Source organism: Rhinatrema bivittatum, chromosome 7 (genome assembly GCF_901001135.1).
Source record: "Rhinatrema bivittatum chromosome 7, aRhiBiv1.1, whole genome shotgun sequence".
Taxonomy (NCBI): Eukaryota; Metazoa; Chordata; class Amphibia; order Gymnophiona; family Rhinatrematidae; genus Rhinatrema; species Rhinatrema bivittatum.
Genome location: NC_042621.1, coordinates 300,921,369 through 300,940,636, shown reverse-complemented (window position 1 = coordinate 300,940,636; position 19,268 = coordinate 300,921,369). Strand labels below are relative to the sequence as shown.

Sequence of the window (19,268 nt, the reverse complement as noted above, 5' to 3'; positions counted from 1 at the left end):
CACCCTCTCCGTTTTCTCCCAGCCTTCTAGTTCTTCCCCATTTTGATAAAATCCGTATTTTTGAAATTCAAAACTTGGATCTTCATGTGACTTCACTGTATCCTCTGTGCGATATCAAACCATACCATCTGATGGTGACTGGCGCTGAGGTGGGCACCCATCCGACATTAAAGATATTATCCCCATTAGTAAGCACTAGGTCAAGTATAAATCCCTCCCTCATGGGTTCCATTACCATTTGTTTGAGCAGAGCCCTTGAAGGGCATCCACTATCTCTCTACTTCTTGTAGAGAAAGAATTCTCCAGTCTACATCCGGCAGATTAAATTCTCCCTTGTTTCCATCTTTTGGATGCTTTTGACCATATCTCTGGCCAGTTCGTCTGTTTGAGTCGGAGGCCAAACATTAAGGGTTCCTTTAGACCAAAATTATCGCTTCTAGAGGACTAGAACAAAAGCATTCTCCGTTGCTGCGTCAGTAATTTGAAATGACCTCCTATTGAGAGTATGGAAAGAGTGGGATTACCTCATATTTAGAAGACTAGTAAAAGCTGAACTCTTCAGATAGGCAATTGGGGCAAGGAGAGAGGCAGATAGATTTTAGATTTGATGTGGTAAAGTGCATTTTTATTCTTTTAAAATGTTTTGAAGTTGATGTTTCAGGCAATGTTTTTAAGTATGCTTTAAATTATGATTGTACTAGTGTAATGTGCGCTGAACGAGAGGAGCAGCAGAATAGAAGATGTTGAAATAAATGAGTATAACAACTTACAGTCTCTCGGTCTGGGCTTTTCCTGGGCCTGGCTCCATATATACATCTTCCCAGGGGCTGCCTCCCTGTTGTCTAGGGCTTAAGGTGGACTGGGCCAGATCTCTGGATCCAGTCCTTTAAGGTATTCTGGGATTTTCTTGTGTATCCCCTTCAGTATCCTCCCCCTTTGCACAAACTTCTTAGGTTGAGCACTTGCCTTTACTAAGGGTTTGCTCCTAAGAAGACCCCCATTTCTCTCGTCACTCCCCAACATACGTTGGGGCTGTTTTTGTCATGACAAAGGCCGGTCTTTGTCTCAGGCTGCAGCCATTGCCACCCGGCATCTTTCAGACAGTGGATTAGGTTTCAGGGACTTTCCCCAGGCTGTATAACGCGCCACCAAAACTGTTATTGTAAGGTTTCTGACGTATATCCGGCCCTTTCTAGGATGGCAATTTTGACTTCCGCATAGGTGGCCCTTCCCTCTGGATTGGCCGCTTGAAAGGCCCCTTGGCTTTTGCCTGTGAGGAAATTTGCCAGGTATGCGTTCCAGTTACCTTCTGGCCAACCAATCCTGCGGGGGGCCAGTCCTTTCAAAGTTTTGCAGGAAGATCTCCAGGTCCTCCCCAGCTTCATCTTAAACAGGACATGAGACGGTGGATTCACCCAGGTTGAACTGTTCACACAAATGTGGTCCTGGTTGCTCAGTTAAACTGTGGAAGGCTCTGTGCTGCTCCCAGGCACAAGAACCCTTCCCCTTTTTTCTTTTTTTCTCTTGAAAACAAAAGCCTGCCTGTTTGGCTCTGACTTACTGTTGATTCTTTCTCTGCAGGTGGAGCTATTCTCCTTAGCCTGTTTAAATCCCTTTCCCGGGCAGTCACTGTCTCTAGGGCCCCAGGAAACAAGAAAAAAAGGGTTTCTTCAGTTTGGCCTGGTTTTCTGGCTGCGTAAGCTTAGCTTAGAGATCCCCATACTGACACCATATACGGCACCGTGTGTCGTCAGGATGGCCAGAGAACAGACCCAGGCTGGGCTCTGGCTGAATATTCAGAAACTTTTATAAATTCACAGCAGGAAACAACTCTGCATACCTTTGCAACTTATAAACAAAGAAGCAGTACAACACTGAAGTTACAGCCTCTTCCCAGGGGCCTTCTCTGAGACCAGGATTCCTTGTTGTCTGAGGCTTAAGGCGAACCAGGACAGATCTCTGGATCTGATTCTTCAAGGTATTCTGGGGTTTTCTTTTGTCTACCCCTAGAACTGGATTGAGACAATTGGTTCATTTCACATTAGCCAATTTAGCCGGGGTTTGAACTGGAGTTGAAAGGCTCTGAAATGCTGTGGTCATTGCCTGGAGCCATTCAGTCCCCACTCCAGAGGGCAACACTTTGAACCTCAGCTGATTACCGCACGCTACAGTGCCTTATGTCAAGCAGTTTGCAGGGTTCGCCTTTTCTGTAAGAGGGACAGACCCTCCTTCTGAAATGAATCTGTCACCAGTAGAAGGCGCTCTTTCTTTAAGATGAGCCCTGCTGCCTTTAGAAATGATTCATTGCCCATCAAGATTGACCTGGCAAAAATGGGGATCTTGTGCCAGACCTGAGGCCCGTGGCTGTGGTGAAGGGCAGACTGGGCAGCAGCCTTTTGGTCTGTCCATTCCTTGAGTACGAGCCTTGCACGGCGTGGGATATCTGCTGAGGTCAGCTGGCAAGCATTGAAATGAGCTTTTGTAGATGCCGGACATGAGAGGAACAGCGAACCCTTTTTTTTTAAATTACTTCTTGATTGAAGAGGCACTTCTCATCCTACCTAACTTCATTCACTTTCAGTTTTACCCTGCTGTCAAAACGATTCGAACCCTTTTAATTCTCTGTAGTTTTGACCCGGCCTTAGCTCTCCAGATAAAGAAGCCACATGTCTTAGGCATCGGTTGGCTAGCACCATTGATCTGCCCGGCTGGCAGCTGCATCCACCCTGCTTCTTCCTCTGGACACACCTGATGTACTCGGTCACAAGTACCTGGCAGGAGAGCCCTGTCCTTGCCAGAGGAAACGGGAAGTGGATGGCCAGGTGGCTCTGCCGCGCTGCTTGACAACGTACCAAAATACATTTTATTTCTCTTGTCCAGCTAGCACCTGGCAGGTAATCACTGACGTTTAGCTGGTATTCAGATCCATAACCATTAAATGATAAATGATTGAATAATGAGCACAACATGGGGAGCCCGGAAGGGCTGGACCTTGCTTGGGGTGCCTGATCTGCTTCCCGTTTCCCTCTGACACTGTCCCGGCACCGGGGGCGCTGCTGGAAGCCAAGGCAACCTCTAGCTTTTTTAACTGGGGACATAAAGCTAATTTTAAGAATTATTATTGTGCAGTATTCGGCCTCTTCTTATTATTACTGTTTCCTTTTGGAAAAGAGGCCAAGGTGAAGATGAAAGTGCTTTTTTTTTATTCCTTGCTCTTGCTGGACATACAGTAGTTAAATAGCTTTAAAAATCAAACCTCAGTACAGCTGTATCCTCCAGCTGTGCTATTTCTCATATGGCCATGCGGTAGACACTTCATTTCCTGCTGAGCCAAAAAGTTACAAGCAACTTCAGATAAGGAGACTACCAGGGCACGCATTTCAAATATTTCAACTTTGAAAGTGGACTCTTTTTACATTCAGATGGTAAACACCCAGCGCAGACAGAGCAGAATAAGTTGTGGGGTCGCAGAAGCAGGCTCCAACACTGCCTTTCCTGTTTTTCCCATCTCTCCTTCTCTTGTTCGAGGTTCATCAGCGGGAAACTGTCTCCTGTGTCCAGACAGACCATCACGAAACATTTTCTAGTTCCCGTGCTTTCTGCTAAGTGGTGCTCATTGCTTGTGGACAAGGCACGGGAGAGGGCCGCGGGCTGTGACCCGGCTGGGATCCTCTGGCCCCACAGCCAGTTTGGTCTGCCGGATCTGCGTGTAGATGGGAGACATTCCAGCCCTTCGAAGGCTTAGCCCGATTCCTGACGTCTCGATCTTGACTGCGTGCCATTTGACGGTTTTGTTAAAAGTTTGGGAGGCTTAGCGAAGTACTGGACTGGAGGTATTCAAACTTCTAGGCTGAATTTCATCCTCTTCATTCTCTCCTTAGAACAAATCCCGTGTTGACGGACTTTGCGGCCCATTGGACAAAAAGATGGATAGGCAGACGGAAAAGCAGCGCTTCAGGTTCCAGCAGCAGAGACGTACAAAACCCATTCAAGCACCGAGCATCTTGAAAAGATCAGGGACCTGTTCAGAGGCCATGCTGGACGTCTCACCCACAAATGCGGCCAATTCTGCAAACTAACGCTATTTGTATGTAGTTTCCAAATTCTGGCCCAAGGGTAACGAGGCAGCCATGAAGCTCATTGGTTTTTATTGTCTCTTTAGATATTGGAGCTGGCAGTGGAAACCAGATAAAATCATGAAGGGCCAGCTGCTCCGTACTGATCTTGTGTCTATTCTTGAGCAGATCCCAAAGGTCTCTCTGTCCAGCCACTCTCGCCGTTAGGGACCTGAGAAGAAACTGCAGATGAACTGCAGATGCCATGACTTTTATTGGTCTAAATACATTCATGGATCCGAGAGGGATACGCCTGCTGCTCCACTGGAGCTCTATGCCCGTTTCGTGGTCTACGACAGAATAGGGTAAGCAGCTCTGACCCTGGAGCGCCACAGGGTCAGCTCTGGTTTTCAGGACGGCCATGTTGAATATGGATGAGCTGTGTTTGCGTGCCTCCAATGGCTGCAAGATATCCCTCATGCATATTCATTGTGGATGTCCTGAAAACCAGAGCTGGCCGTGGCGCTCCAGTCCAAACAGCAGGCTCAGGAGAGCCTTAAAGACAGGGAGGAGCGGCCATGAAAGAGACCTTTTATTCCAAGACCTGAGCGTATTTCGGATAGAATAGAGTGGGGCAGTAAAAGAGAGCAGATGGAAGATTGATGTAAAAGAGGCGGTGGAGGAGCAAAGAATTGGCAGATTTGGTATTTTGAGCGGGTTCCCTCGCCCTGCTCATCCTTGATGCAATGGGCGGTGACTGCTGGAGGGCTCACAGGCTCACTTGAACTCTGAGCCCTTCTCCCCGTCTCACAGACGACTGTCCTATGGCTTGGCAGTAATCCGTCTTTTTTTTTTGTGTTTGTCCATTAAAGCTAAAGCGAGTCCTTTTTGGTACGGGGTTGCTTACCTCGGGGATGCACGTGACGCAGAGAAGACCAGCAGCCCCACTGGCTGGATGTGCGAGTCTTCGCAAGCCTTCTGGGGTTGCCAGCTGGCTTCATAATTTTCTGGGTTTACCCCCACTGCATGCAGGGACTTTGGACTTAGAGCTTAGATTCCCCCCAAGAACAGCAAACCTCCACCTCCACACGTGCAAAACCAGGACTGGAGGAGCTTGTAAAATATGGAACTGGCTGTCAACCCTAGGGGCAACTCAACTTGTCATAGAAAAATAGGCAGCCTCACCTTCTTATCTCGCCTGGAGGAAAGTGGGCTTTTTTTTTGTTCTGCTAGCATTCCAGTTACTGAGAGTCTTGGTTTGAACTTGCAGCTGTGTGTGCACCGTTTGTGTTTTGTGAGTCTGTATGAGGAGCAGAGGGAAACTGCATGAAACTTACCAGGGCAATCTCTCAGGCCCATGCAATAACCTCTGGGTAAAAATTAAGTGCTGAAATTCAGCGCACACTTTCTTAATGCACAGCAAGAAGCAAACAGCATGCTAATGCACTGGGAGTTGGAAAATGTCTGCTCAGCACAGGCTGAACTCACACTTTAAAAGCGTATGGCAGCAAGGTCCTTTCCCTCTTCCAGAACGCCCCGCTCATGCTGCTGCTCCATCATGCTGCACTATTAGAGGGAAGGGGGGGCCGAGCCTGAGGGTAGCCAACAGGCAGTAAGGACCCCAGGCCAGGGGCTGAGATCTGCCTGTCCTGATGTTCTTCGTGGAGGGGTGGTGGTGCTCAGGGATGCAGCTCCTGGAGTGGCTGCAGGCTACGCTTCCCGGGCTACCCTTCACGGTGCTCCCATGGACTGGGCTAAGAGTCTCCACCTTGCTGATGCAGTTCTGGCAGCCCTGCTTGTTCTCACGGGAGAAGGGAATAGTGGATGCCGTTAAGGGCGATCTTCTCGGGGGGGGGGCATTCTGGATGGCTATGGTGATGAGAGCGATGCAGCTGTAGGCCTTCTTAACTAATGTTGGAAACTGTACTTCACCTCAGGCCTGGAGTAAAATTTCCAGCACTAAGACAATTTCAGGTAAGCTGGCAAACCTCTCTGCAGGGAGGGTCATGGCTAATGCCTTCATCTGCATGGGATTTCCATGGAAGGGCGCTAAGTAGGACGCACAGTCTTATGCGCGTAAAACTCCTTGCTGCATCGGCAATAAAGTCCACGCTCAGAAAACGTGCACACGATTGTGGGTAAAATCGTGCGTTCGGCCGATCGCACCTCATTGACATCTGCCCCCTCTGAGAGCAGACCCTCAACAAAACCCACCGTCCTGCTCCTGTGCTGCTGCTGCCCAAGGCTGCAATCCCACTACACTGGTGGAACGGAAGGGCCTAACGCTGGGGACGCTTGGCTGCGTCTTTGCTCTCTTCCGAGCCCAGCGGCACAGTGTTGCGGAGGGAAGGGGTTTCCACATCACTCCAGCTCCATGAAACGGGGCTGATCCAGTTCTGGCTCGGCCCCGTTGCAAGCATGGATTTAATAGCTCCGATTCCCTTCTCCTGTTTGGTTGCCTTGAGGGGGGGGGGGGGGGGTGTGAAGTTGCAACTCTAGTGCAGGGCGAGAAGGATTTGAGTTTGGCCTCTTTTCTATGCCCCTCTCCGGCAGGGCCGGCGCGTCCTTCGGGCAAACTAGAGCGCCAGAGTTTTGGGGTGGCAGAGTCCTGCCAGCATGAAGCACAGAGGGGTGCTGCCGAGGTAAAGGGTGCCCCCCCCTGCTGTGGCCACCGATGACGGTAGGGGGCAGCTCGGTGCTGGGGTCCGGCTCCCCAGAGCCCTCCTGGTCGTGACTTAGCCTGTCCGGGTCAGAAACTGCCTGGCATTTTGAGGCTGGGGGACGAGGAATCTCCCCTGCTTTCCCTGGGTTTGCTGACGGCAGTTTCGGCAGTGTTGTCAGGGTAAGAGCATGCCTTGCTTTGATTCATAGTGTGGGGGTGCAGGCATGGGCTAATCTCCCTTTCTACTCTTGCAAAGGGCTTTTTTTTTAACTTTTAAAGGGTCTGGGTTCCCATGGTTACTGCAGACTATTCGCTTTGCTATTTTTTTTTCCTTCTAAAGGTTGTGTTATTCATTGAAGCAAAACATGCAGAAAAGTGTTCCCGGTGCTGTGAGATAATTGAAGCGTTTCATGGCTCCCATTACTAGGAAGCTGGATATATTTGGATTTGGAGGGCAGCCCGAGGGGGTGTAGAATTTGCACTCTAAACCCTGGGGCGGGACGTAAGGACTTAATAATGTCGACTCTACAGGAGAGGAGGGAGTGTGGGTGGGATAAGACGGGGATCTCCAAATACCCCGAGGGTAGAAACCATGCACAAGAAGCAAACCTGAGTTCTGACACTAAAGGTTGGGGGAGGGAGGTGGAGCTCAGGAATAAGACTGCTGGGAAAACACTTCCTCACAGAAAGGCTGGGGGTGCCTGGAACCTCCTGCCAGGGAAAATGCTACAAGCAAAAAAAAAGTTAATGAAATCCAAAAGAGTATGGGATGGGCACAGAGGATCCATAGCGGTGGGAAAGACAAGGTAAAAAGCCAGAGGCAAAGTCAGGCCCGCACCATTGGGCTTGGGAGGCAGATGGAGCCTGAAATCCTTCAGCTGCTGCCAGGCTTTTAAAATCTTTTTCTATAAAACATGGGCTGCGCTGCTCTTTGGTTTCTGGTTAGAATTTCTTTCTCCCTGTGACTGCCTCGTGAAGTGCAAACTCCCTCGTCCCCCTGGCTGTGATGACGCCGGCCCCACTGCATGCACGAGTTGGCTCCCTTCGGCTGTGTCAGTGTAACCTGAAAACGATACCGCGGGGACATGCGTGGAAGCCCCCTCAGTGGAGGTGCTTACCCAGGGTAGATTCTCCCAGTCAGGGTCAAGAACCTGCAGCCTGTGCCGCAGAGAGGCTCTGCAATGTAGCCTACAAAGATAGCAGCTGTTGCAATGGAGTTTGCAAACAGTTCTCTAATGAACATTTGGCAGCCAGGGTAAAGGGTCTCAATCAGAATTTCTTATTGAGACTGAGAACTTGAGAATCTTCTTGTGGTGAAGGGTTGGGGCCGTTGAGTTGTGCATTCCTGGAATTGTGGGTCCAATTAGGTTTTACAACTGTTATGGTCAGCAGACAGAACGTACAACCCCCCCCCCCCCCCCATGATCATGCACAAGTCCGTCTGTTGGTGTACAGAAAATGCCCGAATTGCTGTTACTGGTTTACGGCGCTGGATCCTGAAATGCAGCCTTTGCGGACTCCTTGTTGCACCGTCCGAATAATTTGTGTGTGTGTGTGCGCGCGTGCGGAGTGTGAACTTTGAAGGAAGGCGACTCGACACGTGTCTGCACGCTGTGGTCACCGCGCTGCACGAGTTCTGCAGGGTGCACTTCGCCAGGACGCAAAGGAGAAACGAGACTGAAGAGCTTGGAGATGGGCACGAAAGGCTTAGAATGTGCTTACATGGGGTTCTTGTAGGATTTTCCCAATCGCGGGCTCGTTCCCTGATATTCATCATTTCCTTTCCACCGAATAGTGGCGGCGGGGGCCATTTTTTTTCTGGAGACGGTGGACTGGGAGGCGGATGTCGTGACAAACCGCGCCGAACGCTGGGGAAGGCGAACGTGGTCTGGAGCAATGTCGTTCCTACCGTACTGCGGGCCAGATGTGTGGCCCTACTTTTTTGCATTGTCCTGGTTTTGGTTCCCATCCCCGCAGGGATTACAGACGCTGCCCCTTTTTTAATATACTTTTTTGTGTTACGTTTTCAGAATTACACGACTAATCAGTATTGCCCGGTTACTGCAGGCGTAAAACCGACGCCTGACTGAATTACCTTTATCAGACCCTCAAGTCTATGTCCAGGCAGTGCGTGGCCAGCAAGCTTGCCAGTTCTCATAGAACCGTCCGGTTCTACCACGCAAAAAACATAAACGGGAATAAATTAGGAGCGCGCTGCATCAGGAGACGGAGCGTGAAAGCACAGCATGGAATAAAACTAAGGGTTTAACAGAGGTCGCTAAACGTTTTGCAAAGAGGTGGCAGCGAAAGGAAGGGCATGAGGTCCTAACGTTCAAAACATACAGAGGAGCCCAGGGAAGAATATCTGGCGAAGGCAAGCGAGGTGATGAGCCTTTGCGGCCGTGAAAGCAGGAAGAGCAAAAGTGGGATAGTGAGACTGAGAGGAGTGCGTGGCGTGCGATGAGGTTACAGATGTGCTAAACAAAGCGCTTGCTTCAGAAATCACTGAAGGCGTTACAGGAGAAGGACCGCAGGTAGTTGCAAGACGTCCATGGGGTAGGGAGGTAGATGCCGCACATCTAGGACAGAAACTAAAGTAAAACTGCATGGGTCCCGACGGGATGCATCCTGGGATATTAAAGGAGCTCAGAGAGGTTCAGCTGGGTCCTGCTGAAGGATCGCTGCAATAGATACGAACATAAGAACATGCCACACTGGGTCAGACTGGGTCAGACCAAGGGTCCAGCAGAGGCCAATCCAGGCCACAAGAACCTGGCAATTACCCAAACATTAAGAAGATCCAAAAGTACTAATGCCAGCAACAAGCACTAGCTATTCCTTATTGATTAATAGCAGTTTATGGACTTCTCCAGGAACATATCCAAACCTTTTTTTAAACCCAGCTACACTAACTGCCTTAACCACATCCTCTGGCAACCGATTCCTGAGATTCATTGTGCATCGAATGAAAAAGAATGTTCTCCGATTTGTTTTAATTGTGCTTTTTGCTAACTTCATGATCTGCCCCCAGTCCTTGTATTATCTGAAAGAGTAAATAACCATTTCACATTTACTCAGTCAAGTCATTTTATGATTTTTTTAGACCTCTATCATATCCCCCCTCAGCCGTCTCTTCTCTAAGCTGAACAGCCCTAACCTCTTTAGTCTTTCCTCATAGGGGAGCTGTTCCATTCCCCTTATCATTTTGGTTGCCCTTCTCTGTACCTTCTCCAGTGCAACTATATCTTTTTTGAGATGTGGCGACCAGAATTGTACACAGTATTCAAGGTGCGGTCTCACCATGGAGCGATACAGAGGCATTATGACATTTTCCGTTCTATTCACCATTCCCTTCCTAACAATTCCTAACATTCTGTTTGCTTTTTTGACTGCTGCAGCCCACTGAGCCGACGATTTCAATGTTATCCACTATGATGCCTAGATCTTTTTCCTGGGTGGTAGCTCCTAATATGGAACCTAACATTGTGTAACTATAGCAAGGGTTATTTTTCCCTATATGCAACACCTTGCACTTATCCACATTAAATTTCATCTGACATTTGGATGCCCAATCTTACAGTCTCACAAGGTCTTCCTGTAATGTATCACAATCTGCTTGTGATTTAACTACTCTGAACAATTTTGTATCATCCGCAAATTTGATAACCTCACTCGTCGTATTCCTTTCCAGATCATTTATATATATTTATATATATATATAGAAAAGCACTGGTCCAAGTACAGATCCCTGAGGCACTCCACTGTTTACCTTTTTTCACTGTGATACACAGATCATTTAATCCTACTCTCTGTTTCCTGTCTTTTAGCCAGTTTGTAATCCACGAAAGGACATCACCTCCTATCCCATGACTTTTTACTTTTCCTAGAAGTCTCTCATGAGGAACTTTGTCAAACGCCTTCTGAAAATCCAAATACACTACATCTACCGGTTCAGCTTTATCCACATGTTTATTAACCCCTTCAAAAAAGTGAAGCAGATTTGTTAGGCAAGACTTCCCTTGGGTAAATCCATGCTGGCTGTGTCCTATTAAATCATGTTTTTATATATATGCTCTATGATTTTATTCTTTATAATAATTTCCACAATCTTTCCTGGCACTGAAGTCTGGCTCACCAGTCTATTATTAGTTCAGAACCCTGGGTTATATACCATCCGGTCCAGGTGATTTACTACTCTTCAGTTTGTCAATCTTTACCTCATCTTCCAGGTTCACCGTGATTTGGGTCAGTTCATCTGATATTTGGAGATGGGGGTAGACCTGGAACTGGAGAAGGGCAGATGATGGCCCTCTTTATAAAAGTGATAACGCAGAGGCCAGAAACTACCGGCTGCTTAGTCTGACCTCTGTGGCAGGAAATGAATTAATTAGACAATGAATGGAGATGACTGTACTGAAGTAAAGGATAGTACTGATCTCGAATCCAGCAGGTTGCAGGATATGTCTGTCTTTCCTGCCATCATCTACTATGGTATTCTAACAGAGACTGTGTTACATCACTTTGATCTGCTATTACTGTGTTGCAATTTTTGAATTTTAACTTTGAGAAAATAAGTGTTGTGATTTACTGTCAATTGACTTGTTTTTTACAATTAAAATATTCACCTCAGAAGCACTTACGTCTCACCATTGACTTGTTTTTCACTGCTAGCTTTGTCCATCCATTGCTCACTGCTCAAGACTTTGTTTGCCTCATTTGCTAATATTGCTTACTGGTAATTAATATTTGCATAAGAGACCTGAAGTCCTTCGTCAACAGCTTGGACCTGTTTGGGGAAAAGGAGCCCGGTAGTGCTGGTCAGCTGCTCTGTTTAGCGTTGTGCTCGCTGTGTTAGTGCACGGGGACCCCTGCAGGGCTTCACCTCCATCTTTGCCAGGCTCGTGGCCCCTGAGTTTGGCAGTGGGCCCTCCTGCTGCATGCTTGGCCCCCCCCCCTCCCTTAGGGTGGGAGAGGAAGCAGAGTCGCTGGGGCCCAGAGCAGCAGCGTAGAGCCGGGTGGATCTGGGTCATAGTCTGCATGGGGAGGGGTGGCAGAGTGTCCTTGGGCCGGGAGGCACTGGGAAGTGGCTCTAGCTTGACGCCTTGGCTGTTTTTCCCGTTGAGGTGTGAAACTGGCAGAGATTCAGAAGAGCAGGGCCGCTGCATGGCCATTTAATCTTGGGCTCCCTGGAGGTGCGTGCCGGGGGTGTTCGTACCATTAGCAGCCCTGCACGATGATTTCAATTACAAAGTGACATAACGACCCGCACGATGCTTCTGCTCAGACACTTTTACAAACCACACACCGATAGATCTTGAATGTTTGGTTTTGTTTTTTTTCCCCCCCAGATGGAGTTTCCACTGCAGTTTACTCTTCCCCAGCGAGAGGTCTGGGGGATCCAGGGATAACACCGATGTCTCCCTCACATTGTGTGGTAAGAGATCCATATTCTCCGGATACGCTGCGGAGGGGGAACTGTGGCACTGCAGTCCGACTCCGTGTCCTGTTGAGCCTTTAAACCTCTCTTCCGCACTGCAACGATGCGTGCCTGTGTTACAGACAAGTCGGCTGTGCTGCCTGCTGTGAAACATGTCCTTGATAGTGAGGTAACACGCACGCACATGCGAATGCTGGGGATGGATACCTTTCCGGCCCTGACGAGCATTTGGGCCTGATGAAGCCCTGCTCATTCTCCTCTCCTTCCCTCGGCGTCCCTGTTGCCCTGGCTCCTTCCTCAGACGGCCAAGCCCCTGGCCCTTTTATACAACTGCCACTCACACAACCATTGGTGAGCGGTCACACTTGGCACTCGCCACACAGGCGCACTCCAGAGCTTTCCCCATTATAAAAAATGGGATAAACCTTTAACTTAAAAACCATAAGGCACAGCCCTTAGAGGAAGGACTCCCCACATATTTTCTCCTATTAGCCATCCTCCTTTTATAAACTTTGGATGACATCTTTTAGCCAGAACATTCCTATGGTGAAAATACCGATAACCTTTTGAACTCCCCATTAACAATTCGCAGTAAATACAGAGCCCCAGTAACTGAGCTACAATGCCATCTAGTGACCCCTTAGGGTTACACGCAGCATCCTCGTTACCAGTTCCACTGCCCCTACATGGGTTTTACTTATTTCCTCATAGACTCGTTCCGTGTATCATTTCAGACCAGGTAATTCTGTTTAACCCTTGCAAGCAATGGTCTGACACATCTATTGCATGCAGCACGCTGTCATTTGGTCAGCTGAGAGCTGCAGAGGATTCTGTGTGACGGGGCAGCGTGGCTGGCAGCTGCAGAGGGCTGCGTGTGACGGGGTAATGTGGCTGGCAGCTGCAGAGGGCTGCGTGTGACGGGGTAGTGTGGCTGGCAGCTGCAGAGGATTCTGTGTGACGGGGCAGCGTGGCTGGCAGCTGCAGAGGGTTGTGTGTGACGGGGTAGTGTGGCTGGCAGCTGCAGAGGGCTGTGTGTGACGGGGCAGCGTGGCTGGCAGCTGCAGAGGGTTGTGTGTGATGGGGCAGCGTGGCTGGCAGCTGCAGAGGGCTGTGTGTGACGGGGTAGTGTGGCTGGCAGCTGCAGAGGGCTGTGTGTGACGGGGCAGCATGGCTGGCAGCTGCAGAGGGTTGTGTGTGACGGGGTAGTGTGGCTGGCAGCTGCAGAGGGTTGTGTGTGACGGGGTAGTGTGGCTGGCAGCTGCAGAGGGCTGCGTGTGACGGGGCAGCGTGGCTGGCAGCTGCAGAGGGTTGCGTGTGATGGGGCAGCGTGGCTGGCAGCTGCAGAGGGTTGCATGTGACTGGGTAGCGTGGCTGGCAACTGCAGAGGGCTGCGTGTCACGGGGCAGCATGGCTGGCAGCTGCAGAGGGTTGTATGTGATGGGGTAATGTGGCTGGCAGCTGCAGAGGGTTGTGTGTGATGGGGTGGTGTGGCTGGCAGCTGCAGAGGGTTGCGTGTGACGGGGTAACGTGGCTGGCAGCTGCAGAGGGTTGCGTGTGATGGGGTAATGTGGCTGGCAGCTGCAGAGGGTTGCGTGTGATGGGGCAGCGTGGCTGGCAGCTGCAGAGGGTTGTATGTGATGGGGTAATGTGGCTGGCAGCTGCAGAGGGTTGTGTGTGATGGGGTGGTGTGGCTGGCAGCTGCAGAGGGTTGCGTGTGACGGGGTAACGTGGCTGGCAGCTGCAGAGGGTTGCGTGTGATGGGGTAATGTGGCTGGCAGCTGCAGAGGGTTGCGTGTGATGGGGCAGCGTGGCTGGCAGCTGCAGAGGGTTGTGTGTGACGGGGTAGTGTGGCTGGCAGCTGCAAAGGGTTGTGTGTGACGGGGTAACGTGGCTGGCAGCTGCAGAGGGTTGCGTGTGACGGGGTAATGTGGCTGGCAGCTGCAGAGGGTTGCGTGTGATGGGGTAATGTGGCTGGCAGCTGCAGAGTGCTGCGTGTGACGGGGCAGCATGGCTGGCAGCTGCAGAGGGCTGCGTGTGACGGGGAAACGTGGCTGGCAGCTGCAGAGGCCTGCGAGTGACGGGGAAGCATGGCTGGCACCTATAGATGGCTGCGAGTGACCGGGGCAGCACGGCTGGCAGCTGCAGAAGCCTGCGAGTGACGGGGGCAGCATGGCTGGCAGCTGCAGAGGGTTGCGTGTGACGGGGTAACATGGCTGGCAGCTGCAGAGGGTTGCGTGTGACGGGGTAACATGGCTGGCAGCTGCAGAGGGTTGCGTGTGACGGGGTAATGTGGCTGGCAGCTGCAGAGGGTTGCGTGTGACGGGGTAACGAGGCTGGCAGCTGCAGAGGCCTGCGAGTGACGGGGAAGCGTGGCTGGCAGCTGCAGAGGCCTGCGAGTGACGGGGGCAGCATGGCTGGTAGCTGCAGAGGGTTGCATGTGACGGGGTAACGTGGCTGGCAGCTGCAGAGGGTTGCGTGTGACGGGGTAATGTGGCTGGCAGCTGCAGAGGGTTGCGAGTGACAGGGAAGTGTGGCTGGCAGCTGCAGAGGCCTGCGAGTGACGGGGAAGCATGGTTGGCAGCTGCAGAGGCCTGCAAGTGATGGGGGCAGCATGGCTGGCACCTGTAGATGGCTGTGAGTGACGGGGGCAGCACGGCTGGCAGCTGCTGAGGATTATGTGTGAAAGGGCAGCACGGCTGGCAGCTGCAGAGGCCTGCGAGTGACAGGGAAGCATGGCTGGCAGCTGCAGAGGCCTGCGAGTGACGGGGCAGCATGGCTGGCACCTGTAGATGGCTGTGAGTGACGGGGGCAGCACGGCTGGCAGCTGCTGAGGATTATGTGTGAAAGGGCAGCACGGCTGGCAGCTGCAGAGGCCTGCGAGTGACAGGGAAGCATGGCTGGCAGCTGCAGAGGCCTGCGAGTGACGGGGGCAGCACGGCTGACACCTGTAGATGGCTTGGTGCAATGGGCACTTACTTGTGATTTTCTTATATGCAGATCGCTCCCATGCTCAGAGGCAAAGACTGCAGTATATTCAGAATACTTCCGTGTGGATTTTGCTTGGTCTGTGGCTTTTTTTTTTTAATAAGATTTCTCCAGGCCTGTGGTTGCTCCATTGGCTTCCTGTCTTGATTACTGTTCATTTTAAAATTCTTTGGTTTGTTTTTGAGGTGTTGAATTGCAGAAGCCCACAATATTTAAAGGAGAAATTGCTATTTCGCTCTTCGCAGGCGTGTCTCCTGGCTCGTCCTCTTCCAAAGAGGGTATGGGCCAGAGACTTTGGAAAACTGTGTCTAAGGATTTAAGAGCCTTGTAAGATCGGTTGACCTTCTGCAGACAGTGCAAGCCCTTGGTTATTTGTGGCTGCTTTGGACTAAATGTTGTGGGGCTGGCCAGTGATGGTGTTTTATTCTTTTAGTTTCTCTGCTGGGCTGTATTTGATGACTGTTCTTTTATGTTAATGGCATTTTTAACATTACTTGCATTTTCATTGCATGCTCTGTATCTGCCTAGAACATTGGTTTAGATAGGCCGTTTAGAAGTTGAAGTAATAAGTGAATGCATTTTTATCAGTAACAGAAAGGTGAGGAATATTTTGACAATAGAAGTTTTTCATGGTTAGAGATCAGACAGAGCCTGCTAGACATTCACAGCTAAATGGCTGCTTTCAAAAAAGAAAAAAATATTGCAGCCCATGTTTTAAAAAAACCAAAACAAACAAAAAAAAAAAAAAACAACTTTAAAATTCTGTTTTGTGACTGCAGTGGTTCCCCTCCATAGTTTGATTCCAAAGTTGAAAACTCTCCTCGATCTCTGTCATGGAGAGTCTGAAAGGGCCCCCTTCATCCGTACACATTTAAAGCAGCAGTGCTGCAGCTTTTACATCAGCTGTAATTACAATTATAATCATCCCTTTTGCTCTGACTTTAATTTCACATTTGAGAAGAAAATTATTGTAAGGTCGCTTGTACATAACCAGTACCACCAGCATGAATGTAAGCAGGTGAAGGGCGCTGCTGTGCTGGTTGTCATCAGAAAGCCCTTCCGGCATCACGCTAACAAGAATCAAAATAGGATGGCCGGTGAATGGCCATAATAAAAGGCGGTGCTTTTTTTTTTATTCTGAAAGTGGAAAAAAATATCATGAAATATATTAAGACAAAAGACAGGGAGGATGTCCCAAGGGGTGGGGGGAGGCCTTACTGCTAAGACAATTGGGATGTGCTTTTGTTCTGGGATGTCTTGTGCATCCCCGCGGAGCCAGAGAGCATCCGAGCCTCCCCCAGGCCTGCAGCAGCTGCTTGCCCGGCTTGTGGGGCAGAGCCGGGGAGTTACTCCTGCTCCTTGTAGGGGGGGAGGGAGGGAGGGACCTCAGTCCTCCGCTGCCTGCTGCTGCTTCAGTCCCATCAGACGGCTTTTTTTTTTTTTTTTTTGTTCTCCTGCCTTGACAGAATTCAGCTTCTGACGTCGACGCTCAGCAGTCCTATCAGGTGGTGGTGGCTATTGATTTTGGCACGACCTCCAGCGGCTACGCCTACAGCTTTGCGAAGGAACCAGAATGCATCCACATAATGAGGTAAGAGCTGCAATGCAGCAGCAGCAGCAGCCCTGGCCTGGGATGGGAACAGCTGGCAAAGGGACCCCCGTGCTCCGCTGCTCGTACGCCGGGAGCCTCTTCCGGCCGCTGTCCCGACGGCGTGACGCACGATGCCGCGTGGCGAGGGAGGCTCATTGCAAACTGGGGCTGCCGTTCCCTGGCAGCGGCCGTAACTCTGTGATTTCTCGGAGAATGATGCCCGTGTGCCTGCGTTGCCCTTGCGGACGGACTCAGGCCCACGCAAGGGGCAAGAGCGCGCGTGTGGGGCGGGTGGCAGAGGGAGCGGGAGGTGAGCACGGTCGCCCTGCTAAGCCTGGGGACCTGCCGCACTGCGGAAAGGAGGGAGGAAGGCTGATTTATTGAGGAGCACTGGCAGACGTTTGGGTTTTTTTTTTATCCTGCAAGTCAGTAAATTTGCTTCTTTTACGAGCTCTCTGCAAGCAAGTAAGATTTTAGTTGAACTGTGAGCCCTGAGCTGGGTCCTGCCTCTGGCTACTTCCCTCTTAGAAATCTCTTCTGCACCTTGGCCCTCTCATCCTAATTTCTGGGTGGGAAGGTGACACCCCCCAGAGAGCAGCTCGCGTCTTCTGCTGCACTCAGGGTGCCCAAGGTGGTGCTGAAGGTAGAAGGAAACATCCTAGCAGAGAACTTCTCTACTGAACTTTTAATGCAGAGTTCATTTTTTTCACTAATTACTTTCCTTGTGGTGTTGAAATTTAGGCTTTCGAGTTCTTCATAGTAAAATGATCTGTGGCTGTAAGGGAATAAAAAAACCAAACCCTAAATAGGAACATAAGAACATAAGACTTGCCATGCTGGGTCAGACCAAGGGTCCATCAAGCCCAGCATCCTGTTTCCAACAGTGGCCAATCCAGGTTACAAGTACCCGGCAGGATCCCAAGAGGTAGAGAGATTTATTTGTAATTATGTGGATTCCCGTCATGTTTCATTTTTAAGGAGGCTAATTGTCTGCGTTATTATTCATGTCTAACCACATGAAAGAGGTTTCTGAAACTTGCCTCTGTGCATGTTCAGGGGGGGTCGGAAGAGTGAATATGCCTGAGGCTTGACTGTAAAATCTCTGTGCCTGCTTTGACCCGTGCCAGTAGCAGGTTCAGAGTCCCCGGGGGCAGATCCAGGTTTGCAGCGGAAAGGGCGCTGCTGTGTCACGCTCTTCCCGCTGCTGGTTTTTGGGTAGCAGTGGCTGCGTTTGGTACCACCTTCATGCTTCAGGTCCTGTGAATCACAAACCTCAGGTGCTCCTGGCTGGAACCACCTTAGGGCACCCAAGAAGAGACATGCGCTGGAGGGGGGGGGGGCGCGTTTTCTGGTGATGGAGCTCGATTTGCACTTGAGTCCTGTCCGTCCCTGAAGTTGTGTCTGACCCTCCCTGCTTTGGGCTACCCCCCCCGGGTTTCTGTAGCAGCTTGCGGTGCAGGAGTGACTCCATGTCTGGCGTGCCTGGATGGGAGTGATGGCGGCAGCCGCAGGACAAGCTCCAGGCCATGGTGTTTTTTGCGTAACATAATCCACAGATGACGGATTGGATCCTAACATTCCCCGGGAACTTCAACCCTTTTTGTAGGGCTCAAGAGCCACCAAAGATAGGAACTTGGGTTTTCTGGATCATGCCACGCCCAAAGTGTGAAGGAAAAGAACTTAAGTTTTCAAATCTGGTACTACTAAAAAAAAAAAAAAAAAGGTAAAAAAGCTCCAGAAGAGATCCAGAAAGCCCTGGGGAGGTTTTCCAGCAGAGCTGACGTTCAAGTCCCTGAGGACACAGGGCTGAATGGGAAAACGCTGAGCTTCAGGCCAGCTAGCGCTGTGCTTCGCTTTCTGTTTTGGCAGAGGCTGTGCTCGCAGCCCCTGAGAGGGAGGCCCCGGCTGTTGTCAGACAGCGACACCTAGTGGCTGTCTCAAGAGGGCACTTGTGTCAGTTTGTGGAGGGCATCACCATCCATGTGCCTCTGGCTGGGCTTAGATGGGAAGCTTTAACAACAAGGCTGAACTACAGGGGGAAGGGTCCCTATTCAGCGATATTTAGCCGAATGATTTGTCAGCTACCCAGCTAAATGCTGACCTTTGAAGAATTTAGGGGTTTGCCTGGCTAAATTGCAGCCAGATAATGTTAGGGGCGTTCCGAGGTGGCATTGAGGGAGCTGGATAAGTTATTTGTATAAATTGTAGCCAGATAATGTTAGGGGCGTTCCGAGGCGGCATTGAGGGAGCTGGATAAGTTATTCGTATAAATTGTAGCCAGATAATGTTAGGGGCGTTCCGAGGCGGCATTGAGGGAGCTGGATAAGTTATTTGTATAAATAGTAGCCAGATAATGTTAGGGGCGTTCCGAGGCGGCATTGAGGGAGCTGGATAAGTTATTCGTATAAATTGTAGCCAGATAATGTTAGGGGCGTTCCGAGGTGGCATTGAGGGAGCTGGATAAGTTATTTGTATAAATTGTAGCCAGATAATGTTAGGGGCGTTCCAAGGCGGCATTGAGGGAGCTGGATAAGTTAT

The 19,268-nt window shown here is 50.4% G+C and overlaps 1 protein-coding gene across 1 annotated transcript in view; it reads left to right on the top strand.

The window, feature by feature from the left end:
• Positions 1-19,268, top strand: part of HSPA12A (heat shock protein family A (Hsp70) member 12A) — a 113,570-nt gene that overhangs the window by 29,580 nt on the left and 64,722 nt on the right. The window contains 2 exon segments of the mRNA XM_029610481.1: positions 12,066-12,151; positions 16,606-16,730. Of these exon segments, the coding sequence (XP_029466341.1) occupies positions 12,066-12,151; positions 16,606-16,730 (211 nt within the window).